This window comes from Catharus ustulatus, chromosome 6 (assembly GCF_009819885.2).
Source record: "Catharus ustulatus isolate bCatUst1 chromosome 6, bCatUst1.pri.v2, whole genome shotgun sequence".
NCBI lineage: Eukaryota > Metazoa > Chordata > Aves > Passeriformes > Turdidae > Catharus > Catharus ustulatus.
In genome coordinates this window covers 56,881,808-56,907,648 of record NC_046226.1, presented here as the reverse complement: position 1 = coordinate 56,907,648, position 25,841 = coordinate 56,881,808, and the positions used below count along the sequence as shown (strand labels likewise).

The following is a 25,841-nucleotide window of genomic DNA, read 5'->3' as shown; positions in this document are numbered from 1 at the left end:
ATTGTGGTAAAGATAACATCAAAGAGTTTTCTTTATTATCTTCAGCTGGATCTTACCCTGACTTACTTGGAAGTCAGTGTTAAACTAATTTTTGACTAAACAGTGGTGCAGATGAAAGCAAAAGCTACCCCATTGCTATTTATCAAACATATATAAAATGATACATTTATTTCTTTTCAGATTTAAATAAAGACGGCCCATAGAGACTAATCAATTCTTTTGCCATTTGGGTCAATTTGTGACACATCATAATCGTGCTCCCTGGTCCATGATTTTATTTGCAATTCAACTAGTTCTTACAATTAAGAGTCACCTTATAACAGTCTTGACTAGTAAATGTGTAAAATAGTCACTGAAGTAAAGAGCACCTAGCTTGATAAGCAACATGTAACTTTCAATTAAAGAGCAGAGGATGGGTTTACTTTTACTTCCCAGGTTGGAATACTAAAATGAGGGATTGATACATTCTCGTGTTTATCATTATGCTGCCACAGATCCTAGTATGTAGCAGAAAAGGGTTGTCAAGTTTTCCTGAGGCCTCTTTTGAAACTGTTATGGAACTGACCAGTGGGTGTGTGAAAAGGACCGTGAGAAAAGCGGGCAAGCAGCACAAGTCAAGCATCTTACAACAGTAAAAGCAGCATGAGTGAAGTTCACAGTTGCTTATGGAATGCCTAGGTGCTTAAACACAAATTAAGTAATTTCTGCGACCAGGGATGTAAATGGTAATTTAGGACTGTGATATACGCTGGAAGCGAACCCGCAGCTGCCCTGAGGCACCCAACCAGGAGCCTGCAGTTAGCCCGAGGCAAAAAAGATGCAACTCCTCATCAGGGATATATTTTTTTAATCCATAAATAACGTGTGGGATCCCGTTCCCCGGGAAGTTTAGGTGAAAACCCTACACACCACCAGGCCTCTCACCCCCCACGGCCCGCGCCAGCCCCCAGCAGGCCGGGCCGGCCGGGAAATGGCGCCCAGGGGGCGGCAGCGGCGGAGGGAGGAGCCCTCACAGGCGGGCCGAGCCCCGCTGCCGTCCCGCCCCCGCTCCCCTCCCCTCCCTTCCCGTGCTGCCCCGTCGCAGCCCGGTGGCTGCCGGCGGCAGTGCGGTCCGTGGTGCCGATGGAGGCCGGCGCTGAGGCGGAGCCGCTGCTGCCGCCGCGGCGCTGGCGGGCGGCCCGCGGGCTGTGGCGGCAGCGCGGCGATGCCCGCTCGGCCGCCGAGGACGGTGAGTGCCCGGGGCGGGCGGTGCCCGGGGCCCCGGAGCTCTCGCCTCTCTGCGGAGCTGGGGCGCTCCCGGGAGCGGGAGGAGCGGGAGGGGCAGGACCCCCCCGGGGTGCTCGGCGGGGCTCGGCCGCCCTGCCCCGGCTGCTCCCGGCGGGGAAGCTCTGAGGAAGCCGCTAGCGCTGAGCTCAGGTGCGAGCCTTGCGCTGCTGCTCCGGTCCCAGGCTTCTTTAGTCCCTTATGTAATTCTAGGGTTTTCCTCTAAGGTGCTGACAAGTTTTCCTAGGGTGACTGTCGTAGGTCTGACACCTCAATTCCCCCAGGATGGAACCTCAGATTCTCTCTTTTCAGGTTATCGCATCACCTAGAGGAACCTTCACTTTTTGTTGCTCTTTTGTGCCGTGCCAGAAGTGCAGCGGGGTCTCGGATGGATCCTGTGTGCCCAAGCCGAGCAGTGCTTTAATCATCCCTTGTGACTAAGTGTCACTTGCTGTGACTAAGAGTTGCAGAATAAGTTGGATATCCATGGTGGAATACATGGAGAAATCGCTAAAGTAAACAGTTCTGGCTAATTTCCCTATTTTTATGAACAGTCACTTAGATTCTGCCCTTCCAAAATCCTTGGCGTCAACACTACTGGCTTACTGTGTGCTTCAAGTACCCAAAGCTTTGCTGTCCTTGCAATCCTTTTAGCTAATGGTTCCTTTGAGCAACTTTTATTTTTATCTCACTAGTGTGAGATGTCACGAAAAAAATGATGTCGTTACTGCGTGAGCCTGGCTTGTCTCCTGCTTATGCTCAGATCTTTCTTGCATCGTGGCTCATATGAGGATCAGTACAAAACTCTTGCTGCTGATGCTCAGATAAAAGGTGACATTTAAAACCCTTTGGCAGCCTTTTTAGGAAATTGATGCTGCTGAATCATGTGGAGCATGAAATTGTCTGTGACTCTGATCAGTGGTGTTTTTCTGGCATTGCTTTGTGTCTGGAGGAGGGCATTGTGCTACTGCTAGGATGGGCTCCTTCCTGTTGTATCCCGGGTTGTGATTGCCAGCTCCTCGGTGGAGATGGTATGAAGGGCTCCTTGGGACTCTTCTCCTCTGTGGGAAGGTTACACTAGCATATGTTTTTCATATCTTGAGTCTCCCTCAGTTTATCTCTTTTTATATCTCTCTCTTTTTTTTTTTTTTTTCTTTTTTTTTTCCCCTTCCTTATTTTGACCTCAGCTGCCTTTATTTCTCTTTTTGGCTTAATTGCCGGGTTAAGTTCCTGGAAGGTCTTACTTCAAGTAAAACACAAGTGGCTGCCTTTATTTTTTATGTGTCTGTCTTCACACAGACTTCTTAATACTGGGTTTTAAAAAGTGGCATATTAACTAATTTAGTGGTATTTAATGTCAATTTGTGTTCTTTCACCCCTTTCTGTGCCTTGAGCTCTGATCTGTTTGGTATGGTGATAGTAACTCTCAATTTTTTAATTTAGTTCTCATATGACTGGAGATTCCTGTTGGTTTTGGAGGAACAATATCACTCTAAACTGTAGTATCTTTATTAAACAAAAATAAAAATTGCTGTAATAGTAGTGCCTGATTTTTCTGGCTTCACTTGACTATACACTCTGTCAAAGAACAATTTGAATCTCCATTATTTTGCCTGTTAGGACTTGTCTCTGTGTAGCTTTGTGATACTTAACTACCAGTGTAGTCTGGCTACTTAAACCAAAAAGAGAACCAGAAAGATGCAAGATGTGTTTGACAATATTATTACTTATTTAATGTAATGAACAGTGCTGCTGGCAGAGCAAATGTGGCAGGAACTCTGTCTTTTTTTTGTGTATACAGTGCCCTTTGTCATGAGAACTGTGACTATGCATCTTCTGCTAACTGATAAGCTGTTTTATCCAAAGTTTGTTTATCTAAAATACAGCAAGTGATTCTTAATTCCTTTTGACTTCATAGGTGCTGGAGCTGATAATGACCTTTATATAAACCAAGCCATAGTATTTATTGAAGATGCAATACAAGTAAGTAAAAAGTACAAATTATTTTGTTAGCTGTTATGCTTCCCACGCTGGATGTTTGTCACAAATTCTGCCAGTTTCTAAGATTTTCTGTGTTCAATGTTCATAAACCACCATCTCAATTCACAAAACAAAATCAGAATTCCGAATTCCTGTGGTATATCAGTCTCAGTGAGCTTCTGCTTGGAGAAATATATTTTTCCCCACAATGAAGTAATCCCTTTAAGGGTTTCAGAAGACATGGTTTGGAGAGTGATTTTGATGATTTTTTTGTTTGTTTATTCGTTTGGGTTGGCTTGGTTGTGGGTGTTTTGATAGTGACTAACTTACTGCTAAAAGAAACTATTTGAGCAAACCCTGTAATTTGCCTCTCAAGCTGACTACTTGCACGTCTTAAGAGCTGGTAAAATCTTAAGAGTTTAAGACTGGTCTCAAGTGTGAAGCTGGAAAGTGTGTGAAAGCATGTTTTATTCAAAGACATAGGGTGAGACCTATTCAGGATTAATTTGTTTGCATCTTATAGGCTGTTGGAAGAGAAAGACAAAAGGTCCATGAGGGGAGTGAATGTTGGAGAGGGGAATTCAGTGGGTGAACCATTTTGGGGACTACATGCAATAGTCACTGAACTATTAAAAATGCTGTTATTTGAAATTATGGCAGTGCTTGCTTCAGATGAGTAGCACACAGTTTAATTATCTGAGCAGCTGTGTGGTTTTAGATGGCAGAACTTCTTTGAAATCTTTCCCTTTTCACGCATGTAGAGTACCTCTGTGGTCATGGCTGACCTGATGCTTTAATAACATGCATTAATTTGCTTTGCTTTGGTCACTTGATCTTTGTCTTTGAGACAGACTGAATGTGATGTTTGAATTAGCCTTTTTGCTTCCTGCCTTCAGTATCGATCTATAAATCACCGTGTGGACTCCAAATCCCTGTGGCTTTATCGATGGTACTATTCCAGGACTTGCCAGTGGTAAGAACTTGGTTATTCCATTACTATTTTTGTATAGGAGTTAGTCTTTCTGAAAAACTACTCTTCATCTTTCTTGCTTGTTAGATAATTAGATAATTGTGGTTTTATTTTTATAAGAACTTACTGTGGGAAGCAAAGGGATTGGCCACATGTGAGCATGATAGAAGTGGAAAGCAAATTTTATGGAAGTGTGATGATGTAGATGGCTCTTGAGAACAGCCACAGGACTGTTGCATTAGTGGACTAATTAGCATGATTTAGAGTACTGTGCCTTAGGAGTTTTCAAAGTGTCTATTTCTAAACATGTTGGATACCAGCAAACATGCTGCTGTTAGTTTCAAAAGGACACCGCCTCAGAGTATTTGGTGGTCAGCTATTGCGTCTCCAGTGCAGGCAACAGCATGCTAGTCAAGTGCTGCCTTGTGGTCTAACCCATTTGAGTGAAATATGGTATCATAAAGCTTGGTTTACTTCAAAGAAAATGGCTTTACTGTAAGTATTATTTTGACTCATTTTGTGGCTGTTTTTTTGGGGTTTGTTTTAGGGTGGGTTTTTTTTGTTTGTTTGTTTTTTATGGTTTTGTTGGTTTTATTTTTAATTTCATCTCTGTCCAAACAGGATTTTGAGCTTAACCATTACTGTAATATTGGCTTTGGCTTTCATTGAAGAGCCTTCCTCACTCACTGTTACATCGGATGTGCGGTACCGCCTTCCTGCCTGGAATCCTCCCTGTGGCCTCACGGAGAGCATTGAGCTGCTCTGCTTCCTCGTGTTCATGGTTGATGTGTCTGTGAAGGTGAGCATATCCTTCATCTGGTATTGAATGAAACAGCAGATGTGTGGAGAATTGTTTTTCAGATCTTGAGTTCGCAGGGTGAAATCGCCTTGCTCTCTTAGAGTCTTATTTCAGGAAAAATTAGCAAGCTCACATTTACTAAATTAATACTTTTATTTCCCCCTTTTTTAACCTGATTTTCCTAATTGTGTGAAATATTGCTAGGAGTGCAAGTGTTTTGACTTATCTGCTTTTATTAGGCTATAAAATCAGGGTATATAATAAATATGTGTCAGTTAATTTACACAGAATAAAAGTTGTCAGAAACTGACCTTTCTTGGAATACTTACTTCTGGAAAATCCCTTTTTATGTTTATTAAGTGGAGAATTTTCTTGCATTCAGAGAATTTCTCTTGCCTGGCATATGTGCACCTCTCACATGTGTACCTTTTACAGACCTTTTTTTAGTCCTTGTAGGAAAAAAATCTCTCAACAATCTATTTTTGTTTGGATTGTAGAGAGCTTTTTAAGAGCACTAATATAAAATTGCAAATACTTGGAAAAAATAAGTGATGACTTATTAGGGTATTGGATTTTATTTAAAGTTGCTCATTTTTTTTCCCTTGTCCAGAGTTACTTAATTGGATGGAAAGAATTTTGGAAAAATAAATGGCTAATGGCATATATACTGACATTAATTGTTTCCCTTGCTGATTGGATTGTGTCACTGAGTTTTTTCTGCAATGAGGTAAGAACAGCTGTACTTTGGTCTTTGATAGCTGGATAATGCACTGAAACACAGAAAAAGTTCGGTGCAATGTAGCTTAGTAAAGAATTCTGTTTGATTCTTAAGGTAAATTTTGTGTTTGTTGATAAAATTAAATAGCACTCATTACTTTGTCAGCAGTTGAAGAGTGCAGGGAGAACTTGTTGCCTGGCACCAATTTTGTCATGCAATCGGAGAGTTATGTGCTTAACTTGACTGAATATCAAAGCCTCTGTAGTGAAGTATAAGACAATGATAATTATGTAGTTTGACAGCTGCTTTCTAACCTGAAGCTGTGTTCAAAACAGTTGTGTCCTGAGAGGAACATCAGGTTTGGAAATGGTTCTAGAAGTGGCCTCCTTGATGTAATACTGCACTCTTCCAGTTGGTTTTGTATGCCACAGATTTGCATTAAATTAGTTCTTGGGCCCTTGCAGTCTTTGTTAAGAAAATACTATTGTTGTAAAATGCTGGGAAGTGAATGAGAGAAACATGATCTTAAAATGTAAAATCTTGAGGTGTGGTAGTGGACAGGTTTGAACAGGAGCCTCCCAACACAAAGCATGGCAGAAGGAGCAGTTGAACTGCTGGGATGGATGAACAAGAAAACAGAAATAAAGAAAGTGACTTTTATTTAGCACGTTTTTTTGCTGCTAAGTGTGGCCCCTGGAATATTGCAGGATGCTGAAACACTTGATTAGCAAATAAGTGGCAGGAATAATTTGACGGGCTTGCAAATGTCTTGACTGCAAGAATCAAAAAGATTATTTGCTCTAAGTGTTGAAATTATGAAAGCAATTACAGCTTAAGTCTTGTCAGAGAGAGAAGTTGCTAAGTAATAAGCAGGCCCTTTAGTTATAACACAAACAGTCTGAAAATTGGAATTAAGCACTTATTTTTAGAATATGTATTTATTGTTATTGAAAGTAGCTCTCTGTTAATCCATTTCTTGAGATGGACTGCGGTGGAAAATGCGAAAATACCATCTCCTGACAGATTGTTATGTCTACTGAGCAATAAAGTTAGATTGTTTCTAATTAGTGGCCTGATGAGACTACTGAAATGTCAATGTGTGTTTTTAAAGCAATCTCTCCTCATTTTAATGAGGTATGGAATCTTTTTTGATGTATTACGAACTCACTTCTTTTTATGTTCCACTGTTGGCTTTGTTGATGTGTGTGTCAAGTGCTTTTTGACAAACTTGCATTCAAAGTATTTGTGCTGCCAGTCTTGCAGGAACTCAGTGTCTGGATCTGTTGTTTTTTGCAGAGTGTGAGAATAAGAAGAATCCTTCGCCCGTTCTTTCTCCTCCAGAATTCTTCTATGATGAAGAAAACATTAAAAAGTATTAACAGCACATTACCTGAAATGGCCAGGTGGGTTATAGCACAGAAAACATCCTTTCACAGGGTGGTTGTTAGCAGGCAGGTTGTTATCCTTTGTGTTCTGGTGTGGCCCATCTGAGCAGCTTCCTTCTGAGTCAGGTTCATAAGTGCTCAGTGAGATCAGGTGACAGAGGGTGAAGGTTGTGGTAACTTTTTGATTCCCCTTAGTCTGTACAGGATCTCTAGACTTTGACATGACTGTGTATGTGACGTAGGTTTTTTTAATGCTAGTTGAGTGGGAGGTTTTGATTCTGCTTTTCTAAGCTCTTTTGTAAGGAAACAACTAGGCACATATGTGTGATTTTTATTTTGAATTAAAACTCATATCTCCTCCTGTTACCTCCATGTAACTTCTTTAGAACACCCTTGCGTTTCTTTATATGGTATCATTTTGCATTTTTAGCAGAGGATATTAAGAATAAGATAAAGTTACTATTAATACTTTGATATGTTTTCTTTCAACAGTGTTGTTCTACTACTGGCTGTTCATCTGTCTCTTTTCACTATGTTTGCCATGCTGCTCTTTGCTCGAACAAAGGTAATCAATTCTATTGCTGCTTTGGTAGAGCTGGGTGCCTTTTTTCTGTACTTGCACAGCTGCTTCTTGTCTAGTTTTATAGTAAAGCTAGTGAAACTTGTTTTCCCTGGAAAAGGTCATGTTGTCAGATGTGTTGAGATGAGTTTGAAGTCCATTTGGAGAGCTCTAACATGTGCATAGTATTAATGTATATGGGAGACTTCCTTATACAAGTACCCAGTTTGATCCCTCTAGCTGTTTTCTCTGCTTTTGTTGAAACCCTCTGTGCTGTTCTGTCTTCAAAGCTCTTGCCACTTTTTCATTTATATTATCACTCTTTTTTTTTTTTCTCTTTCCTATCTAGCTTTTTGCTAACTTTATTTTCTTCTGTGTTTTCTCACCTTTTAATAGTGGTATCCCTGGCCGTGCCCTGGTAGGTTTTTGCCTGTATTAGTTTTGGTTTCTGATCCATTTGGGTTTTCCTCTCGTTTTTCTCTTCCTGCTTCTGAAAAGCAAAATTGAAAATTTGTGGTTAAAATAATTTTTGTGTTCCAGTAATCTTGATATGTTCCTTCTCTTCTAGACTTCCTGTATCTTAATTTATTACACTCAGATTCTTTGGGGTTTTTTTTAATTCTTACTTTTTAAGACCTTCCATAAATATGTTTTATGGAAACAAAAATTTATTGCAATGATTTTGGTCCCATCCTTAATCTCAGTTTTGCAACTTCATTTCTACTGTAATTTGCACTTGAGCCAGCTTCTAGTCTTCCTTATGATCAGCAAATTCCCTGAATTCCCATGTTACAGAATCTTTGGAATTAGAAGCAGAGGTCTGTTTTCCCACTGTTAGCTGCCTTCTGGCAGCTTGTATTGTCTCTGTTTGTCGCATCTAATTTCAGCTATGAGATTCTCCAGCAGATGTATATTTATAGCTTGTGTACCTAAACCAGTCATTTTTGTGTACGTTGAGGTAAAAAATAACTTTCCTATTTCCATGACTCTGCATTTTTGCATTGTCTTGTTTATGTCCTCTAGGGTTACATATTCCAGTATTTGCAGCAGATTCAAGAGCTGTTTGTCCTGTGCTGCCTGTCTCATGTTTGTGTTGTTTGCACTCTGCATCTTTTTTTATCTGTCTCTTCTTGACCTCAGGGAAAAAAAAAAATATGTGAAGGATCCAAGATCAGCCTCCCAGTGTGTTTTTGATGAAGGTTCTCAGTCCTATAATGTCAGTTTGTGACATGATTGTTCTTCCTGGGTCTGTGGTGCTAACTGGACGTAACTTCCATGTGGAGTTTCCTGTTCTTCCTTGTGTGTTTTTTTAAATGCTGTTAATAAGTGACATGATTGCTCTGTACTCAGACACATTCTCTTAATTTTTATGTTCAGCTTGCTTTTTCCATGGGGTAGATTTGATTACTTGTGTAAGAAATTGATTATTGAGTGATGTTAATTAAAATTTTAAAAATTATTTTTTCCCCCTTCCTTGGTAAGACAGTGATTTTTTATATTTCTCTTAACAATGAACACATCTTTGCTTAGGATAACCAGCAGGATAAGGAGTGGGTCGTGTATTTCCGGAACTTTACCGGATTCTCTGACGTCACTGCTGGTCCTGCTGACTACTGCAAATAATCCTGATGGTGAGCAATCTTTCAGAAATAACTCATCTCTCCTTTTGAAGAGCAACAGAGTAAGATTGCTCTGTTCATACTACTGTAACCATTCTTTTAGCTGATGGTTCTTAGTACAGCCAGAGGAAGGTTGTGCAAAGGTTTTTCAAGCCTTTAGTAACTTGACTCTTGATTCTTGATTCTGTGGTGTAATTATATATGCCAGTCTAAAGTCCAGCTGTATGAGAGCTTTTACTAATTGGCAAAAGTTCATAGAGGTCTACTGTGCATCTCAAGCATTAAAACACTGTTTCCTATTTTTGTTAAATTTGATACAGTAATGATACCTGCATATTCTAAGAATCGAGCATATTCAATCTTCTTCATCCTCTTCACTGTATTAGGTAAGTTACCTCTTGTCATCAGAAATGTAATGCACTTCGACTTTGACACTTGTGCATGCCATCTACAGTGTTTTATTTTTCCAGGGAAGTTTAATAATCCATTTGTCCATTTTTGTGATTCTTCCAGTTATTGTGTAGATCATTTTCGTGGAAGGTACTTATGGTTTGGAGCTTTTTGGCAACATGTATACATGACAGTATATTCAAATATTAAAAACATTAAAAACATTTTGGAAATCAAGTATGAGAAAACTAACTTTCTTTAAGTTTTACATCTGCTTTACTGCATACATTGAAACTTCTTTGAGAAGTTTGAGATACTTTTCAGTAAATTTTGCTACCTCTTTTTCTCTAATAGGCAACTTGTTTTTGATGAATTTGCTTACAGCAATAATATACAACCAGTTTCGAGGGTACCTTCTGGTGAGTAAAGCATTCCTAAATTCTGTGTTCTTCCATAACCTTGAACCTTTGAAGAATTAAGTTTCATCTGTGTATTAAAGGAGCCCTCCCACTCTGGTTGCAGATGCAGTTTTAAGGTACTAGAAAGTTGTTTAAGGTACAGAAGTTGTTTGATGCAGATGCTTTTCCTTTTATATGCTGTTACAACTTGATCCCCTCCTGTGACAAAATGACCTGCTTACATATTTTAAAGTGTGCTGTGAATCTGCAATTTTGACTATTATAGAGGGGGAGAAAAGAAACTGTTGTATGACTGAACAAAAACAAGTGGCTGAGTAACTTGAATTTGGTCTGTGTGAAGGAAATCTGCTGTGCTGTTTAAATAGCTATTGCAGATCATTGAATATTAAGAGGTTGGAAGAGACCTTAGAGATCATTCAGTCCCAACCCCCATGCCATGGGCAGGGACACCTCCCACTAGACCAGGCCTTACCCAGACTGGCCCAGTAGCTTTTCTAGTAGAGTTCCAGAGAGGAGGTGAAGTTTTTTGGATAATAAGCCCAAGGCAATATTACTGAGTAGGAATGGCCCCCACCCTCTTGTGTCAGAGGAGTGTGTAAACAGAATAGATGCAGAAAGGATTTTTGGTAATCCTTTCCTCCTCTGTTTCATCCCTTCTTTCTCAATTTTTTTCTTTTTTACTTGACAGTGTGACATAATCTGGCTGCTAATAAAATAACTGAGCTTGAAAGTCATTACTGTAATTAAAAAAAAACCATGGAAAACTATAGTTCTAAATTTGCACTTTTAGGAAAGAAGCTCTATAACTCTTCTCTCTGTGCACTAGTGTGAGTTTCTGTGAATGCTTGAGCTTTGCTGTTGCCAGTGTCTCTGGAAGAGGTGTATGCCATGCACTGCAGAATTGAAAATAAACCATAACCTGGGTGTTTACTTGAATTCCAGGGACTTGTTTGCTTACTTGCTTCCTTCCTCCTTGTACACGGAGTTCTTGGAAGGGAGTAAGGCCTAGGGCAGTCTCCTGTTCTGATCTCTAATCACAAATCTGGGATGTGTGCCCAAGGATCAGTATATTATCTGGCCATAGGACACAGTAGTGCCTGAAGTGTGAGTAAATTGTTTCCTCTGTGGTGTTTTTACTGCTCAGAAATCAGTTCAGTCCTCCCTCTTCAGGAGGCGGCTGGGAATCCGGGCTGCATTTGAGGTGCTGTCTTCCCTGAAAGAGACTCCTGCTAGTGCACAACAGTAAGTGAAGAATCTTTGCTAGATGATCTAGAAAGAAAAAAAAAAAAAAGAGTAGGTTTTTGGTCATCTTGTTGTGTTTTAATATAATTATTGAGGATCCATTCTTGAAAATGGCAGTTTGTTGCCCATGTTGCCTGTCTCATTTATTTATTTTTTCTGCAATTGGATGTTCATAAGACACTGTTTGTAACTCCTATGGAGTTTGTTTCCTTTTTTCCTTCTTCTAGTTTTATTTACTTTTCAAAACAAGAGAGAGTCAGGAGCACATTTGGAATAGCTCATTTTGCCATCTATAAAGTTATCTGTAGCAGGGCCCATTCTGTTTTCTTTTAAATAGGTCCTGTGTGAGTGTTGGGGCCTTACTACAGGTGCTGCAGAAAGCTGAGATGGATTCTCGCTGCAAGCAAGCCATCATGAGAGTAAGAACTGGATTTTTCCAGCCTTTACATTGGTGACTATCAATCCTGACTGGGAAGTCCAGAGATCTGCCCTCTGTTGCAGCATTCCTTGGATCAAAACAGAATAGTGGCACTTCTACATGGGACTAAAAATTTAAGTTAGTCAGAAAAGCAATATTGAATCTTACTCAAACAGCTGCATTATTCCTGCATTTCCAAGGTAATCTGAAGGGTTTTGGCAAACTTTGTGGATGTTCCTATTGCAGATGTTAATCTGAATGTTTCTCTTTCATGTGAAGTCACTCAAAATGTGCTCCTGTGACCAGCTGTCAGCTGCCCAGTTCCAGAAGCTCTTTGAAGAACTAGACAAAGATGCCATTAAGCAAGTATGTATGTGATCATCATTTATAAAGCATCAGAAGTCTTGTGCAAAAATAAGCAAGAGTACTCTAGTGTCAAGTGTATAAACAAACTTTGCAACATGTGAACACAAGGTGTGATCAAATGGCATTGGTTTTTAAGCTTTTTGTGAGCTGCTTTTATGGCCACAAACAAAATTGCTCTGGGGGCTTTTACACCATTAGTTTGGGATTGCTAGGTAGTGTTAAATGAATGAAATGCATCTTTGTTTATTCTGTCAGCATTTTGAAGTGTGTTTGTAAGGCACAATAGCTCAAAGTCTTTTTTTCCCAATCCCTGAATGAAGAACAAAATGTGAGTTTTCTCAATGTTCAGGTGAAGAGGGGCAGAAAGTAGTTTTCTCCACTTGGAGAAAAAGAAAAAACAAAACACAAAACTATTTGAGGCTTAGGAAATGTTCTGAATTAAATGTTGGGAAATGGGGAAGTGATGTATACAAATAGTAGCTTGGTGTTTAGTTTATCTGCTTGGGGCATTGGAGAGAGGTTGGATTATCTCTCTTCTTTGCCATTATCTTGTTTTGGGCCATAATCAGGAATGGTCTCTTGCTGCTGACAGCCACAGCTGGAAAATATTTTCCAGTTTAAATGTCAAAATCAGCCAGTGGCCTGAAGTTTTGCTTTGAAGCTGTCTGTTTTAAAAATGATTTTATTATTTTTAAAATGCTTATGCTTTGTGTCTCAGCAAATCTTTTGTATTCTTTTCAGCACCCTTCCAGTCCAGAGTACCAATCCCGTTTTATGCAGAAAATGCAGTTTGCCTTTGGCCATCCCTACTTTGGATACTTGGGGAATGTGGTAGCCCTGGCAAACATTATTTCTATTTGTGTAAGTAAAGGTTTTTTTGTTGTGGGGCAGTGGTTTTCTTTCTTTCTCTTTTTGTGACTGTTTTTTGGTGTTTCTCTGCTACAAATTTAATTTCTTCTTTTGTTCTTCAATTTTTCTTTAAATGACTGCTTTTACTAGCAGTTGGGTTTTTGGAATGTAAGACTGTTCTTGTGCTTAAAAATCTGTTTAATTTGGCAATAAAGCCATAGATTCATAAAACATTTTTTGTTTAAGGTGGTTTTGGTGATGGATGCTGATAAGCAGCCGTCTGAAAGAGATGACTTCTTCCTGGGGGTAAGATGCAACAATATTCCATACAGTCATTGCTGTTCCCTGAGATGTCAGGAATTCTAATGATTGTTCTTCTTTTGGGGGGTGAAGGCTATCAACTGCTTCTTCATCCTGTACTATCTGCTGGAAATGTTGCTGAAAATCTTAGCAATGGGCTTGAAAAGATACTTGTCTTACCCAAGCAATAGATTTGATGGACTTCTGACTATAATTTTGCTGGTAAGTGCTTTGTTAACTTACACATTTTGGGTTTGTTGGCTAGGGAGGTTAGGGAGCTAGAAGAGCTGGTGGGATTACTTATTTTTCAACACTGATCTGCTGAGCTCAGCAGCATGAGCCAGTATTGTGGGATTGTGTGGCTGGAAAGTTTACATGGTGGTTCTCTTAGGTTCTGATGATAAGCATATTTAAATCCATGGAAAAGATGCTTTTCCTAATAAGAAGCCTTTTTAATTTTATTGGGAAAAATTCAGCTCTTGGAATAATTACGTGAGGCATTCTGTTTTGTAGTTTAAAACCACTTTGCTCTTTAAAGTAAAAGGAAAAAAAAAAAAAAGGTCAGACTATTTTAATAATTATGTGGTCAAAGCCTGATGACCCTGTAGCAGATGAGGTCAAATTCATGGTTAATGGTATTCACTGTATATCCTTTTATGAGTCACTATTGGGTGTATGTACATTTGGTTAGTTTGGGGAATAGCAAGGCAAATATGACAATTCAGAACTTTAAAGTGAGTCAAATTAGTGGCTTAAAACTCTTGAAAATGTTTCCTGTCAAGAAGATTAAATAATTTCTGGAACTCAGAATTACAAATGAAGTTTTGACTTTGTTTTTTTTGTTTTTGTTTTTCTTTCCTAACTGAAGATTCTGGAGATTGCAACTTTTGCTGTGTATGGATTTCCTCACCCTGGCTGGTGAGTAACCTCTATGACCTGCTGCCCTTTGCTCGGTGGCTGGGGTGGGTCAGGGGAACACACACACATTCATACACACACATCATGATGCTGTGATTGTCAGCCCAGTCTTTAATTTACCAAACTTGATAGAATTTTGCATCCTTGTAGTCATTAGAGGCTGTGCAATATAGATAAGTGAAACAGTTTTTATTTTTTCTTAGTGTTTGAGTTCTGTGTAGCTCTTCTGAGAAGGATGCATTTGTTTTAATTGTAATCTGATTTTAAATAATATATTGGCAGGTCTGTGCTTACCAGGGGTGCAGAAGTGGGAATTTGGTACAGCATACATACTTAATATGTTTCAGTATCAGATTGTCCATAAATCTGATTATATGAACTCCCAAACAGCTGATGAAACCTCTTCAACCCTGTATTTAGATTGAAGGCTGAGGTGTTTTTCATACTATAAAATTTAGTAAGAAAATTCCCATGGACCTACACTATTTGTCTATGTTGTAATACCAAGCAGTTGTATTTTGATTTTCTTAAGTTCAAACAGCTTTTGGATAACTCTCCTGATTTTGTTGTAAAAAACATAAAAATCATTGCTTCATCTTAAAATTTGAAAACTATCTCCACAAGAAGAGAGGAAACCAAAGGAATTCTGGAAGTTTTCCTGACTCTTCACTGGTGATTCATAACATTGTTACTTTGTGTCTTCATGCAAGCTCACACTTAAGACCCTAGCACTCCCTGATTTTTCAGAATATTTGTTATGTTGCCATCAAGAAGTTCTCTTACTTTACAGTAGAATCTCTGAAGAGAGCTAGACAAGTCAGACCTTAGGATTTTAGAAGCGTTCACATTTGAGTACTACTTGTATTCCTATCACCCAGAAGTGTAATTGCTACAGACAAATGATGTTAATTATTAATGCTAACATTATGTTTGAGTTTGATTCTGCCCTTTGGTTTTTAAATGTAGGCAGTTGTTTGCTCTGTCATCTTGGAGCACTAGTAATTTTTGTTAGTTCTTTGTGTCAGTCGTTGCAAACAGCTTACCACCCAGATGAGTCACTCTTGAGTGCTGATGTGTGCTACTGTCACATCCACAGACCACCACCTTCAGGGCAGGACAATGATGTTGCTGAATTATCTAGAATATGCCCTCTGTGCAGTGTTACCTTAAATAATTTCTTTAATTGTTGGAGTTAAATGTATTGGAGGTACAAATCATGATTTTAGTATCAGTGTTACCAAGGGCCTTTGTCATTAGCAGCTTTAGATTCCCACCACCTGCTCACCTTTCCAGCCAAGAAGCATTCAGGATGTTTATGTAAAATGTAAAATTCAGGGCTGGGTTTTGAAGTGTCCTATCTCCCATGGAATGATGACATGTAAGGCAGAAGGTTGACAAGACAGTGCTTTAACCTAGTGCTGTTTTAAAGCTCTTCTTCAGCCAGGCATACCCTGAAGGATTAATGCCTATCTTTGTGCAAGTCCCTGAAGTATCTCCCTCCAGCAATTCTTTTGATTCACTTTGCTTTCTGAAAGGACCCTCTTTGGTGCCTCCTGCCCAGCACAAGGCACAAACATGCACTACAAAGAGCTCTCTGTACATATTTAAGAGCCCAGGCTACAGGGATTCCTTCCTTCATCAGTTATTAGTTTACTGTAGCTGAGACTCCTGCTAAATAAATCAATATATTTACAATTACCTGTAGCCCAGTGGATTTAACTGTGTCTTCCTGTCATGGGCTGTTGCTCTGATGTGTTACTTTCTTCTGCCTTTCCCAGGAGACCTGAGTTCATGGGGTTGTTATCCCTGTGGGATATGGTGCGGCTGGTGAACATGTTAATTGTGTTCAGGTTCCTGCGGATTATCCCGAACATGAAGGTGATTGCTTTTCCCTCCACAACTCGGATTTCTGTGTTGGTCAAGCTACAGATTTTGTTAGAGCCTTTAAGAATAATGTGTAGGTTGCAATTATCTTGCACATGAGTGGAATAGCTGAGCTCTAACTGTCCTGGCTTTTGCACAGCCCCTCACAAAATCACTGTCTCTTGAGCTGTTTACTCTGGTGAGGGAGCAGGCAAGTTCTCTTAATGTGATTCTTTGTCCTTTTACTAAAAGAAATGATATGGATTTGTACGTATGATGAGTGTCATACATACAAAATTCTATTCTGTTTTAGTTCATGGCTTTGGTTGTTACTACATTGCTGGATCTGGTGAAAAACTTAAGAGCCTTTGCAGGAATCCTTTTGGTAAGTCACGATGGAAGATTGTAATTTCCTTTGTTGTAGTATAATAAGGGTATGTCACCAACAAAGTTAACAAGGTTCTTGTTCTCTTGTTATGAGCAGTAACATTTCACCTTAACCAGCCAGTTCTTCTCCAGGGCATGTCTTGGAAAGCCACAATAAACTGCTGGTTTGTGATTGTCAGCACACAGTGGTGGTGCCTCCTTTAGCAGGAGAATCTTTAAAAGATTGATTAAAGCTTCACTTGAGTGTTTGCCGTAGCTTGGGTAGTGTGGATTCAAATAAAAATTCATTCATGCTAAAAGTATACCAGTTTTTCTTACCCTGTTTTGCTTATGTTAACTTAAATAGCAAAACAACTTTAAAATTGTTTTTGGCTGGGAAGGTCTTGAGATGGCATGTTTGGACATGATTTTTTAAGAGCCTCTACCATCCTGGTTTAGGTGTGTGTGTGTATAGAACATAGACTCAACAAACATGATTAAAGGGTGGATCACAATGTGTGATATCCATTACATAAATTCTCCCTACTCTTGCGTTTCTGGCTTTGCAACCATTTCTTCCTGGTAGGGCAAAGAACTGCCTAGGTAGATTTGGTTTTGCTATTGTTCATGGATTTTTATAGGGTACCTTAATTTGAATGGTTAAGGATCAATGATTTGTTGCTCTAGTCTGTATACCTAGTATGCAATTTAACCAGAATATCTATTTTTGTCATTAATAATCTCTACTTTTATCTGTAGAGGATAGACCTTAAATTGATTTGTGTTGCACTTTGAAATAAAGATATTGGTTCAGGCAAATCTAAGGGGGTAAAAACCTCGTTGTGCTGTACACCTCACACTTCTGAGACAAGTCTGCCTCTTGTCTGTGGCACCAAGACAGGTGTTTGCCCCTTCCATTAATTTAATTTGCTTTTACTTGAGGGTGCATGGAAGCTCTCACTAAGCTTCTGCTGTAGTGAAATCTGACTCCATTGCCAGCTGATAAAGGTATCTTTCCTAATGTTAGCCTGGAACACACATGCTGATAAAATAATGTAACTGATCAGCTAATTTCTCAGGCAGTGAGTGTTTTAAATATAACTTTTTTCAAAGAATAAAATTAATTTTGTTGCCAGGCCAGATACCCCATCTTCTGGCACTCTGTGAAATGTCAGCTTCTGCTTATACCAGTGGTGTTCAAAGTTCATAGGTCAGGGCAATTCTCTTCTATTCCTTCAGACTTGCCATGCTTGGGCTTGTTTTGTAGCAAAATACCAAAAAAACAAAAACAAAAAAAACCCACAAAGAAAACCAAAGCAAACTTTTTGCTTGAAGACTCAGCTTGCTTCAAACTTTCCTGGGGTAAATGGCTCTTTCTCAGAGAAGTAAAGCTGTAGGTTATTTCTAGAAAAAACTTTTTAGGATAAAAATTGCAATATCACCTAGGCGACTGCTAAAGACTGAAAGGTGTCTCTTTAAAAAGAAATTTAGATTTCTAACAATTAAAAGACAGAAGTTCCCAAATCCTATTTCAATGTTATTGAAAATTTTTAGACTAATTAACATTTTAAAGGAAGTCTCTGATGGAAGAGAAAATACTGACATAGTTTTGTCTTTCAGGAAAGCTTACTTTCATTGATGCTATCAGAATACCCCTCAGATATTTAGGTTGTTCCTTGTAAATACTTGTACTGAGCTTTGGTTTTGACTTTCTATTCTGCAATGGTTGTAGTTAAATAGCACCATTCTGAGACACAGAGACGTAAAATAGATGATTAAGTGATTTAATGCATTTTAACAACTGAAAAATAGGTAGAATATTAAAAAGTAAGAACAAGCAGTTGAGAAATATTTTCACTTTAAAAGCTTCAGGCATTGTTCTTGATGCAATTACTTTAACTGTGGTACTAATATAAATTCTGTGTTAATTGCATTTTGCTTTCTTATTTTTTGACAGACATATTCAAAGCTAATAGTTGGTTGTTCCTTTCAGGTGGTTTTCTATGCATTTGCTATAACTGGCATAATGTTATTTAAAGGTGCTGTTGTTCCCTTGGGAAATACCAGGTAAGATTCTAAACATCACTGCTCAGAAAGAATCTGTTTTTCAAGAGCATCTGCAACTTTTACCTCTGAGCTTTTTGTGGTTGGTTTTTTTGGCTTTTTTCCCCTCTCATTCTTGGAGCCACCCTACTTTTAATGTTAAAACCCAGCGCTTCATTATCTGCTACTCCTGTTTCTTCTTGCTGCACTGAAATTGCAGGAATGCTTATCTGTAACTTGGAATTTTACCCTACTTTATCTGAAATATATATTTTTAACTGTTTATTTTTTGCTTGTATGAGATACTCTAACTTTCTACGAGGGGCTCAGAAGAATTCTAAAGCAGAGTTCACAGAGGGCTGTGTTCACATCAGCCTGTAATCTCTTGCAGTGCTGCCAACACAACTCATGACAATGGCACTCTGCAGTGTGGGACCTATGAGCAGCTGGAGTACTGGCCCAACAACTTTGATGACTTTGCTGTGAGTCTGATCATGGATGATATCCCTCCTTCTTCCCCTCTCTACCTGTCTTTCCTCCTCGTTTATTGAGGTTTAAATCTGCAGTACAGCAACTTAAATGCTGTTCTACTCCTGTTATTTAGGCAGCAGTGGTGACCCTCTGGGATGTGATGGTGGTGAACAACTGGCAAGTCTTTTTGGATGCATTTTCAAGATATTCCAGTCCGTAAGTAGCTGTAATAATACTGAAGAAGTCCCATATAAATCCACCTTATACCTGGTACCTGAACAAGAAGTATATGCACAGCACAGTTCCTACCATCTACTTAGAGGGGTGCTGCTTACCTTTCTTTTGGACTAGTTCAGATATATAGGAAATAATCCTAATGCTTTTGTGTTTTCTCTGTGGGTGAACAATTTTTTGTAGACTTAAAACCTTGGACATACCTTTCACTTCTATTTACTGACTTCATGGGGGATGTTTGAATGAACTGGATAGCGCCTGGGTTGAACTGTTCCAGTGACCCTTGGCTGGTTAACTGAGGGGAGTTAGTCTGTTTGGCTAACTTAATGAAAAGCAAACATTTTTTGTTTTTAATTTTTTGATCCAGGCCCCCTTTTCCATTAAGAAAGTAGTAGTATTATATTTCAAGGAAAAAAAGTGATTTCATGGTGCTTTGCTCACTTTCAGGCTGAGGTTATTTGCTGCCTTCTTTATGTATTGTCTGTTCATCTGATCTGCAGGTGGGCAAAGATCTATTTTGTAGCCTGGTGGTTGATCTCCTCTGTCATCTGGGTTAATCTCTTCGTAGCTTTACTTCTGGAGGTAAGGAGGTGTGTTTGTTTGGTGTGAGATCCTGAAAATGGGTTCTAATTTGTGCAGGAAATGAAAAGAACCCAGACAACTTTATGTTGGGTTTGTGTATGCGCTTACTTTACCTTTCTTCTTGCTGCTGTATGCCCGAGGGGCTGAGCAATTGTTTTCTTTTTCCTAGAGAACTGTATGTTTTATTTGCAATTTTGTCACAAAACTGGTTGTGTCTCATTGGGTGTGTATAATTTCATTGTATCACTCTCTTTGTTACAAAGCTGATAAATATTTAAAGTGTTACAAAATTGCTTCTCTCATACATTACCATTTAAATTCAGCATTAGTTATTTAAGCTGCAGGCTTTTTGCATTTTGATTTGTCAGCAAATGAAATGAGCAATTTAAATGCAATATTTTAATTTTTTTTGGTTCTCCTGTGTTTCTTCCCACCCTAGTTTGAATTACCGCCATTGTTCAGTGCCACACTAGACGAGTGGAACTGATTACTTATTTTCAAGAGATCATATTCTAGAGATTTTCAGAGAAACTGTGGGAGTGCAGTTGCCTGAGCAATGCCATGAAGAGCATGTGGTTCCGCTATTTACTCACTGCATACTTTCCTGAAAATCTAAATTTCTGATGGAGAAGGGCATGCTAATCATAACCATCTCCTCCAGGTTCACCATTGCAGACTTCTCTTATAGGTAGTGGAGGGAGCAGAGAGCCTGCAGAGGGCACTTTACCCCATCTCAAACCCTATGAAAGTTTCTTTTGGAGATGTTCTTGACATTGCTGACTGTACTAAGAATTAAAATTTACTACAGTAGGAAGAATGGCAAACTTTCAGTCTAGAGCTCTTCTGCCTGCTTGTTTTAGTATGGCTGTGGCCAGAGGTTGCTGTCAGAGCAAAGGTGCAGCATTCCATACCAGAAAGCAGGATGTCACTATTTTTCTCTCTTTTTAAAAAAATTTTATTTTTTTTATTTTTGCCTGAGCTGCTGTGTGTCTACTCCCTGTTACTCCCTATGTATTCATTTGTCAGAGTTGCTCAAAATGGATAAGGGAACATGACAAAACCTGGACTAGCACTATGTTTATATGTTGCTGAGTTTTAAAGAGCAAGAAATTCAAATCAGCTGAAGTCTTGTGGGTAGTTCACACAGGTGTCTTGGGGAGGCAGTCCTTGCTAGGAGCTGAAGGCAGCAGGGCTGTCTCCTGCTCTGCTGTTCTTTCAGTTTGTGATGAGAAAGGTATTCCACTGCTGAACAAAAGCCTGAGTGAAGTAGTGACCTGCAGCAAGTATATAATCTGATGTCTAAGTAGTTCTGTGTTCTCTAAGTAAAAAAAAACCTTACTCCCAAACCTTATCTATAAGCACAGTAATGACATATAACTTATTTTCTGGTACCATCAGAAGAAGAAGCCTTTATATTTTTGCTGCTCCTTTTACATTTCAGAACTTTATTCACAAGTGGGACCGTCGCTGCCAGCGAGAGTCTCTTTCAGATATTGAATACCAGCGGACAGTTGAACTCATGTTCAGGTGAGTTGCGCTGGACTTGATAATCAGTGTAGGTTTTTTTTTCTTTGTCTGTTTTAAAGAAAGTCTGCTGGCTGCAAGATGTTTTCTGTTTCCTTCCTCTGAAGCAAACTGTTTCATCTGTTAGTTTGGAGAAATCCAGCAAGTGCTTTAGTTAGGCCTGCTTTAAGCTGTCTTGGTAGCCTAACCTTTATATGCTTTGTGCTCATAGTAGGGTGGGAGAGGAGGTGCTGGGGGTGAGGGGAACAACTGCTGAGGGAGGAAAAAACAAGGGATAGAAGAGAAGGGAAGCTGAGGGAAGTGATGCGTGTTCTTGGCTTATTATGAAATTGTGGGTGGTGAGTTAATGCTTGATGATTGTGCATTAGTGGAACTTGTGGTGCATGTTGGATACTCAATAGTAGCATTGGGAGCATGTTCTCATTTGGGAGTTTTTTCCGGAAAACAAATCTACTGACCTTCAGTTGTATTGTACTGTGTGCAGGAAATTGCTTCCCTGCTTCTTGTGGGAAAACAGCTGCTGGTTTCCATGACACATCTGTAGAGGATGGATCACTTGCAACTAGATGCATCTTTAGGGAGCATCAGCTTATTGTAATTTTAATTCCTTGTTTCATTCCTGAAACAAGCACACGTTACATCTCAGTATGTGCATTGCAAAAAAAAGTGCTGGTAAGCTCCCTTTGCTGCCCCTAACAACTCATGCTTTTTCTTTGTAGAGATGTTTTGGAAGAACCTACAGAGGAGGAGTTGATGGAAAAACTGCACCAGCACCCACACCTGCAGTTATGTAGGTGACTGGTGGGAAGGACTGATTTATTTAGACCTCTGTTTTTTTGAGGTTGCCAGCTGGAAGAAACTGAATGGATTTTCTGTGAGATGCTGTTAGGAGAGGGGCTTGTAGGACACTATGTGAGGTTTTGCTTGGGAATTCTCTGCAGAAAGTTTTTTTTTTTATTTGGGATTCATATCTTTTTTTGAAAAAGATTTGAATCTTGCTAACTTGATTTTAAGTTGCAATTTTAGAAGGAGTACTGAAGCTGTTATTTTTATAGGGTGTTGATATCAGAAGGTTTTATTTACTTTTTTTAGTAGGGAAATTCTGTTTAAAATGACAGTGCACTTTAAAACATGAACTTTATAACCACTAAGCCTGCTACTTTTTTCAGCACAAGAAAATGGAGCTGCCTTTTCTGGCAGGCAAATGTAGCAAGGGCTGTGCCCTGCGATTCATGAATGGATTAGGCAGGACCAGAACAAAATCCTTAATCTTCTTGTAGTGAGAGCTGAAACACTATTTTTATTGTAATGTGACACCAGCATATCTTACCGAATTTTCGGGAGTTAAGCATGTCAGAACACAATCAATTCCAGCTTAGTAACAGGGACTGCCTGCTTTGCACATCCTCTGTTTTAATTTGCTTTCCATGGGGGGTTTGTGCTGATTCTGCCATTCAGGTCACTGAGAGCAGTTGGAAACTGGACTGGAGCAATTGCACTTGTGGTTTTCAATGTGGTAAAACTGAGCTCTCTTTCAGAGTCAATATTCTCATGTTGCTCTTTACTGAACCTCTTCCTTTTACTTTCATCCAAGTCCTGTTGCACACTGTGTTGTATTCCATGAAAAAGCTTAGGAGAACAAACTTTGGCTGGGTTGTTGTACCATGATCACTGGAGTCACCCACTTTGATTATCCCATTCAGCCTTTTTTTTTCCACTCCCCCTTAAAGTGCTTAACAGTTGAAATTTTAATTCAAGCCTGTGGGAATTGAAGGTGCTCAACCTGTACTGCAGGATCACATGCTTTTATAGCTTAATGACCACATGCTGTGTACCACTAACTTTCACCTGGGTAAAACTTTTTGGGTAAATAAGTTTCTCAACAAATCCAAAGTGGAGGATTCACAGTAAGCTATGTCCACATGCTCTTTGTTATCCCTTGGTGTACCTCTGAAGAGGTGTTTTTGCTTGAATCTCTATCACATAACTAGTAAACTGCTGTGAAGAATAAAATCTACCACAACTACTGTTGTATATGTAAAAATGAAACTGCTCTTTGGGGCACAGCCTTCTCATGGAGACACTTATCACCAAAATAGACATTATCGTGGTCATCTCTGTATTGACAAAGGCTTGAGGGAGGGAATTGGCTACTATTTTTAAGTCCCTTAATTGTTTTTTTAGTTAAAAAACATTTTTCAAAAGTGCCAAACAGTCATCCTCTGTACCTTTCCTCATCTTTTTTCATAATTTTCTATTTTTCTCTGTCCTGCATGAAGGAGAGCAAAATATCCAGGATGGTGCATTTGAGGTCAAAACCATATTTTTGCCTTGTTGTCTCACTGTTGAGAAATTATTTAATGAGTCTTTCTGTCTGTTTCTTTTCCTTTTTGCTTGTATTTTGCTTGTATTTTCTTTGTACTGTGGAAAAAAATGTTGCAGCTTTCATATGTGTAGAACAAACGTGAGCTGAGTTCTGAGCTACTCCTGCAGTCTTTCTTTGCTTCTGTAATCCTGCCTCTTAAGCCATGCCCTTGTCTGTGTGCAGTCTCTTGTCTCTGTTCCAGATTAAGCCACCCAGTAACTCACTTGCACTGGTTTCAGTGGCATCATCATCCAGTGGTGTTCAAAGTTCATAGGTCGGGGCAGTCCTATTCCTTCAGACTTGCCATGCTTGGGCTTGTTTTGTAGCAAAATACAAAACAAAACAAACTGCAAAAAAAACACAAAGAAAACTAAAACAAACGTTTTTGCTTGAAGACTCAGCTTGATTCAAGCTTTCCTGGGGTAAATGGTTCTTTCTCAGAGAAGTAAAGCTGTAGATTATTTCTAGAAAAAACTTTTTAGGATAAAAAGTCAGTCATGCACTTAAAATACTCATCATCACAAACCTATAAAGGCATCAGCACACAGTTTTTCTAGTTTTGAGTTTGTTCTGTTCAGTATGGCTTCATGTCAGGATGGTTTCTGTTCCTTCTAGCATGATGTATAATCACTGCCACCAGTGTATTGGAACTTATTACACAGTGGTTAAACATTCTTATTTTACCTTTTTACTGCAAAAAAAAAAAAATTGTTTTCCACTTTTCTGAATACTTAAAGTAGCTTTGCCTTGCCAAAAAGAAAGTGTCCAATTCTTACCAGCCTACAAGTGTGATTTTTTTTTTTTTGACCTCTTAAGGTTCTTCAGGGTTTTGTGGTTGATTTTTATTTCTTTTTGTTACATTACACTATAGTCTACCAAAGCAACACAAATTGGTGTGGGATTACCATAAGCCTCACAACTGTCTCTGTTATTTCATCTTTACATCTGGACAAATGTGGAGAAGGCATTCTGAAGGGAATAGTCTTTCTTGTTCTTGTTTCACATTTGTGTAATTGACTGAGATTGTAAATAGAATTTAAATACAAAATTATGCTACCTTATGTCACTTAAACCAGGAGATGTAAATGACCACAAATCTTACGCAATAATTGTATAAGTCATGAAAATGAATGTACGTTATTAGGTAAAATTTGAGATTTGCATTATTAAAAAAAGTTTTTTCTTCTTAAACCATGAAAATAACTGGGGTGTGGAAATTATTCTTGTGGTTTGTTTTTGCCTTTCTCTTGCTACTGATTTCTGCAGTGCTGGACATCTCTGTTCCCATTGTTTTTGCCAGTTAAGGGCTGGGCCTGTAGAGGAACTTACATGCAAGTGAGATGTAAGTGCTTGGTTTCAAAATGCAGACCTAATGGATGTTGCTCTGTTATTTTTCAGTTCTAGAGGCACATAGCATCCTCTGTAGGTACTTGGCACACTCAGTTTCTAAGGTGAAACCTCATTGGAACCAAGCATTGATGGTTTTGAGCAGGTTGATTTTCATTTGCGTTTCTGTCTCTATAAACCAGGTGTTCCTTCATCTCTCTTTTCCCCAAGTGATCAGTGGAAAAGCATTCTCATAGCATTTCAACTGGGGCAGATTTTGCACGTAATTTAGCAGAGTCCATGATATTCTTTGGTAGTATATTCTGGTTTAGAGGATGGTGGGGTTTTACTAAGGACAGAACAAAATTGGTTCTGGAACAAGTTGATGTCTCTGACAATGTTTGTTGTAGATGCTTGGGTGGAGCATGTGAAAGCCAAAGCCAAAAGAAGAACACCTTGTGTTATTAAATCAGGATCAGATTTTTCTAGCTTCTGGAGGAAGACCTTAGTCACTTAATTAAGGGTAATCTGAGATGCCTCATGTATTTATTTTTCCTTCCTGATTTGCTATGAATTTTTATTGCTTAAAGATCTAGGAGTGGAGGGAGAGGAAGGATTCAACTGAAGTGTTCTTTATTCTTTCAGTAAAAATACAGAAATACAGTGATGAAACTCACAGGCACACTCAACTATGAACTTGACACGTTTTGGGGAATATTGCTTTGCATCCCTCCAGCACTTTTTAAAGTGCAGAAAAAAAAAATAAAAAGGATGTATAAAGCTAGAAGAAAAAGGAGGGCCTATAGGAAAATGATTCAGGGTATGAATTAGTTACCTTCACCTCATGTTTCAGAGCTCTTACCTTGCTAGAT

At 39.0% G+C, this 25,841-nt stretch overlaps 1 protein-coding gene across 1 annotated transcript; it reads left to right on the top strand.

Annotated features, from left to right (window-relative positions):
* The first annotated feature begins 1,122 nt into the window (after positions 1–1,122).
* On the top strand, positions 1,123–25,841 carry TPCN2 (two pore segment channel 2). The gene is given in 26 exon segments (XM_033063100.2): positions 1,123–1,228; positions 3,182–3,246; positions 4,140–4,216; positions 4,835–5,012; positions 5,623–5,739; positions 7,027–7,133; positions 7,608–7,680; positions 9,205–9,246; positions 9,248–9,305; positions 9,614–9,679; positions 10,038–10,102; positions 11,247–11,344; positions 11,682–11,763; positions 12,042–12,128; positions 12,870–12,989; positions 13,224–13,283; positions 13,371–13,499; positions 14,146–14,195; positions 15,974–16,073; positions 16,372–16,443; positions 18,418–18,491; positions 18,859–18,949; positions 19,072–19,154; positions 19,673–19,754; positions 21,196–21,281; positions 21,998–25,841. Coding segments are annotated over 26 exon segments (2,247 nt in total). The 3' UTR covers positions 22,077–25,841.